At 39.3% G+C, this 4,748-nt stretch overlaps 1 protein-coding gene across 1 annotated transcript; it reads left to right on the top strand.

Annotated features, from left to right (window-relative positions):
• The first annotated feature begins 1,001 nt into the window (after positions 1-1,001).
• LOC148931407 (heat shock 70 kDa protein 18-like) lies at positions 1,002-3,159 on the top strand. The gene is made up of 2 exons (XM_089064774.1): positions 1,002-1,215; positions 1,316-3,159. The coding sequence occupies exons 1-2, from the start codon at positions 1,002-1,004 to the stop codon at positions 3,151-3,153; spliced, it is 2,052 nt and encodes a 683-aa protein (XP_088920900.1). The 3' UTR covers positions 3,154-3,159.
• The last annotated feature ends 1,589 nt before the right edge of the window (positions 3,160-4,748 follow it).

Consider the following 4,748-nt stretch of genomic DNA (forward strand, 5'->3'; position numbering starts at 1 on the left):
ATATTATTTTGATTAATTGTCATTTGGGTTCATACTAAAATATAAATGAAAGTAATTATATTTCTATCATTTATAGTTTATCTCTTTCATAGTTACTAAATTTATTGTACAAGATTCATAAATTAGTACTCCCTCCGTCCCAAGGTATTAGACCAACTTTCCTTTTTGGGATGTCCCAACATATTAGACTCGTTTTCTTTTTTAGCAAAAAGCATCTATCTTATTTTATTCTCCACCTACTTTTTTCTCTCTTCTCTCCTCTACTTTTTCCCTCTCTCATACTTTACTCTCTCCACTTTAACTATTTAAATATTAATTCCTTAAATCATGTGCCCAAAAGAAGTGAGTCTAATACTCTGGGACGGAGGGAGTAGTATGTAATCAATCCTAAAGTAATGGTTAGTTAAAACGGTTAAATTTTGAAATTGGTAATATATTTTTCAATTGATTAAAACAATTTAGTTTTGGTTAGCAAAAAAGAGTAAAATTTGGAAATATAATTTTGAAACTATCAGTATATAATAGGAGTATTAGGATTGATTATATACTAACACCAAACGGGTAAATTCTAAACCTTATAAACGTATAATACTCCTATATAATAAAAGTTTCATTTGGATTAAAAATAGTGTGTGCATTGTAAAATAAAACTACGAATTGATACTAACATATACATGTGGCATCGATTATTTAATACTCCTAAGTGTAAAACAAAAACGAGAAATGATACAGAAGAAATGTGTTACTCTACATACTTCATCTTCTTCACTGATTACCAATAAAATTTCTTTTTCACTTATAACTATTGAATTTGAAATAATTATTCTTAATTAGAATTAGGAAGACTGATTCAAATAAAACCTAATTGATAGCTAACAAACTCTGTCTATCCCATAATTAAGTAATAAATAAATCAATGGACTCCTTTCAACAAGGCTAGCTAAGTTTTTACCTTGTTATACGTATCGTGAATTCTAGTTCATCTAGACTTGTTTGCATAAATGGCCGGAAAGGGGGAAGGACGGGCGATCGGGATCGATTTGGGCACGACGTATTCGTGCGTGGCAGCATGGCAACACAACCGCGTCGAGATCATAGTCAATGATCAGGGCAACCGCACCACACCCTCTTACGTCGCTTTCACCGACGACGAGCGTCTCATCGGAGAAGCTGCCAAGAATCAAGTCTCTAATGCTCCATCTAACACTGTTTTTGGTCAGTTTTTGGATTTAGGGCTTTTTTAGAAATATAGGAAAATACAAGTTGTATACGAGTGATATTCTAATTAATTATTATTTCCTAATTTGCTTCTCAGATGCAAAGAGGCTGATTGGCCGTGAATTCAATGATCCAATGGTTCAAAGTGACATAAAACTATGGCCATTCAAGGTCATTCCTCACACCACCGACAACAACAAGCCTATGATAGTAGTGACCTACAAAGGAGAGGAGAAACATTTTTCAGCTGAGGAGATCTCTTCAATGGTGCTCTCCAAGATGAAGGATATCGCCGAGGCTTATCTTGGATCACCTGTCAAGATTGCTGTCGTGACTGTACCTGCTTATTTCAACGACTCTCAGCGTCAGGCAACCAAGGATGCTGGAACTATTGCTGGCATAAATGTTGTTAGGATCATCAATGAGCCTACTGCTGCAGCCATCGCATACGGTCTAGATAAAGGTGGTAATGTGCCTAAGAATGTGCTGATTTTCGACCTTGGTGGTGGCACGTTTGATGTGTCTGTGGCCACGATTGAGGCGGGTAACATTGAAGCGAAGGCTATAGCTGGAGATACTCATCTCGGGGGGCAAGACTTTGACAGTAGGATGGTTGATCATTTTGTGAAAGAGTTTGAAACGAAGAATGGTAAGGATATTAGTGGGAATCCGAGAGCTATGAGGAGATTGAGGAGTGCTTGTGAAAGAGCCAAGAGGATGCTTTCCTCCACTTCCCAAACTAATATTGAGATTGAGTCTTTGTTCGAGGGGATTGATCTGTTTTCGACCATCACTCGTGCTAGATTTAATGAGCTCAACATGGATTTGTTCAACAAGTGTATGGAACTGGTTGAGAAATGCCTGAGTGATGCAAAGATGGAGAAGAGCAACGTGGACGAGGTGGTGCTGGTGGGCGGGTCGAGTAGGATTCCAAAGGTGCAGGAGATGCTGAGGGAGTTTTTCAACGGGAAGGAGGCGTGCAAGAGCATTAATCCAGACGAAGCCGTGGCGTATGGTGCTGCAGTGCTGGCTGCCAAGTCGAGCGGTGAAGGCAATGAGAATGTGCAAAACCTCATTCTCTCAGATGTTACTCCGCTGTCACTTGGTCTTATAAATTCAAGAGATGTGATGGAAGTTTACATTCCACGGAATACACCAATCCCAACAAGGGTGGAGCGTATTGGCACGACGCCCCGTGACAATCTGACGAGTTTAGACTTTACGGTGTGCGAGGGCGAAAGAAGCAGGTCCCTTGATAACAATCGGCTAGGTAACTTCTTGCTCGACGGCTTTCCAGCTGCGCCCAGAGGCGTTGCTAAGTTCAAAATATGCTTCGACATCGATAAGAACGGGATCTTGAAAGTGTCGGTAGAGCACATTGGATCCGGGTTGAAAAAGGAGATAACCATCGACAAGGACAAGGGCGGTAGGCGGTCCAAGAATCGAATTCGCAAGATGGTGAGAGATGCGGAGTTGCACAAGTCGGAGGACGCGGAGGTTCGGGATAAGGCTGACGCGGAGAAGGCTTTGGAGAGCTACGCCTACAACATGAGGGACGCCACCAGACGTGCAGCCGGGATGAGATCAGCCGACAAGAAGAAGGTAGAGAAGGCCTTCGAGTCTACTAAGAAATGGTTGAGTTCAAGCTTATTTGAAAATTCTTATGCTTTCAAAATGAAGTTGGAGGAGCTCAAGGGGATTTACGAACCAATCGAAGCCAGGATGGCCCACAACGCCGAAAACATTTCAGAATATAAGCCTCGACTCGCTCACCTTTCAGAATATGCGATCAAGGCACGCGAATTTTTTTACAGCATGAGAGTTTTTTGGTTTTTTCTCTTTTTTTCTATCTTTTTCTTATTGTTTCCCTTGCAAAATATACGAATTGACCAAACTATCCCGCAGAAAATTCGAAATTCCAATTCTGAATTCTGAAGAGAATGCCTCGCGTATCAGATAAATAATTTGAAGGCATAGTTGTTTTGTTTTCTTGACGATGGTTTTAGTATTTATTCAATTTGTTGTACCTAATGATTATTAGCTATAGTGATGGCCATTTTATCCATCCCTATTGCCATTATTCTATACAAAATCGATTTTTTTTTAATTGTGGAATGAAATGTTGTTTCTCTTTAAAACATACTATATTACAGCCTAGTTTTCAAGATTGAGGTTTTATTTGTTAGATTAGTTAAATCAAATAGTAATTTATTTGGAAGTGCAGTACTAGAATCAACATGGTAAAATACACTACAAAAAAAAGTCAGTTTAGCGACGGAAAGTTTTCGCTACGAATTACCGACGAAATATTTTCGCTACGAATTACCGACGGAAAATAGATTAATTAAAAAAGGAATTAAATTACCAACGGAAAATTCAGTCGGTAATTACTAGCGAAAATTTTCCATCGGTAATCTGACATTTTTTTGTAGTGATATAAGTGGGATGACCCTCTGAAACTGCATTCAGATGCCTAAATTTCCATTACAAGTTGGAGATATGTGACTGAAATTAAATTTTGTTCTTTCAGATTTAAATACACTCATGTGGCTTGTTTTAAATAGATTTCACTAATGGAAGACCCGATGAGGCTGCTGGAACTGGTGAGGCAGCCGAGAGGAAGGGAGGCGGCGCATTTGGTGGTATCCGATTAGAGTTGTCAAACTCTAATCCCCAATTTAATTTGCACTTTAGCCCCTCTAAAACTCTAGATGCCCAAAATAAAACCCATTGCATGAATATATTAAAATCCAACCCCTGTGTTTCTAAGCATGTTCAAATAAGACCCTAAAATAAGAAAAATTGAAATAGGGCCCCTAAAGTTTCTGAAAAATCCTTTGTGAGCCCAAATCGTTTTGCACCTCTAGAACGGATCCCGATTGCTTGTGTTGCCCAAAGTAAAACTGACCCTAAGGAGAGTGGGTGGATTTTTGACTGTGGGGCAACTGATACTATGTCATATGATATGAAAGATTTTTCTGAATTTAATGGGGCAACTAAAAGCCAAATTCAAACTCCCGATGGAGAGTTGACCACTGTGGGTGGGAGTGGAACCATTAAAATTATCCCCAACCCTAAAACTTACAAATTGTCTCTATGTGCCCAAATTATCTCATAAACTCATGTCTATTAGTCACGTGATGAAATAATTAAACTGTACGTTACTGATGTATCCAAATTTTTGTGTATTACAGGATATCAGGACGAGGATAATTGGGCGTGGCACTGAGCGTCAAGATCTTTATTATGTGGATGAGATTACTCAACAAGGTGGCACCGCAATGCTTGCTCACGGATCTGCAAATCGGGAAGCTTGGCTGTGGCACCGCAGATTGGGGCATCCATCATCGGGTTATTTAAAATTGCTTTTTCCAAAGTTTTCTCATTTTAAGGATATTACATGCGAATCTTGTGTTTTGGCGAAAAACCACCGACAATCCTTTAGATCAAGTGATACTCGTGTTAAGACTATTTTTTCTCTAGTGCATGCCGATGTTTGGGGTCCGACTCCTATTGTTGGTGATCATGGT

The sequence above is a fragment of the Salvia hispanica genome, chromosome 2 (genome assembly GCF_029641045.1).
Source record: "Salvia hispanica isolate PSC_SH4W2 chromosome 2, Shi_PSC_v1, whole genome shotgun sequence".
NCBI lineage: Eukaryota > Viridiplantae > Streptophyta > Magnoliopsida > Lamiales > Lamiaceae > Salvia > Salvia hispanica.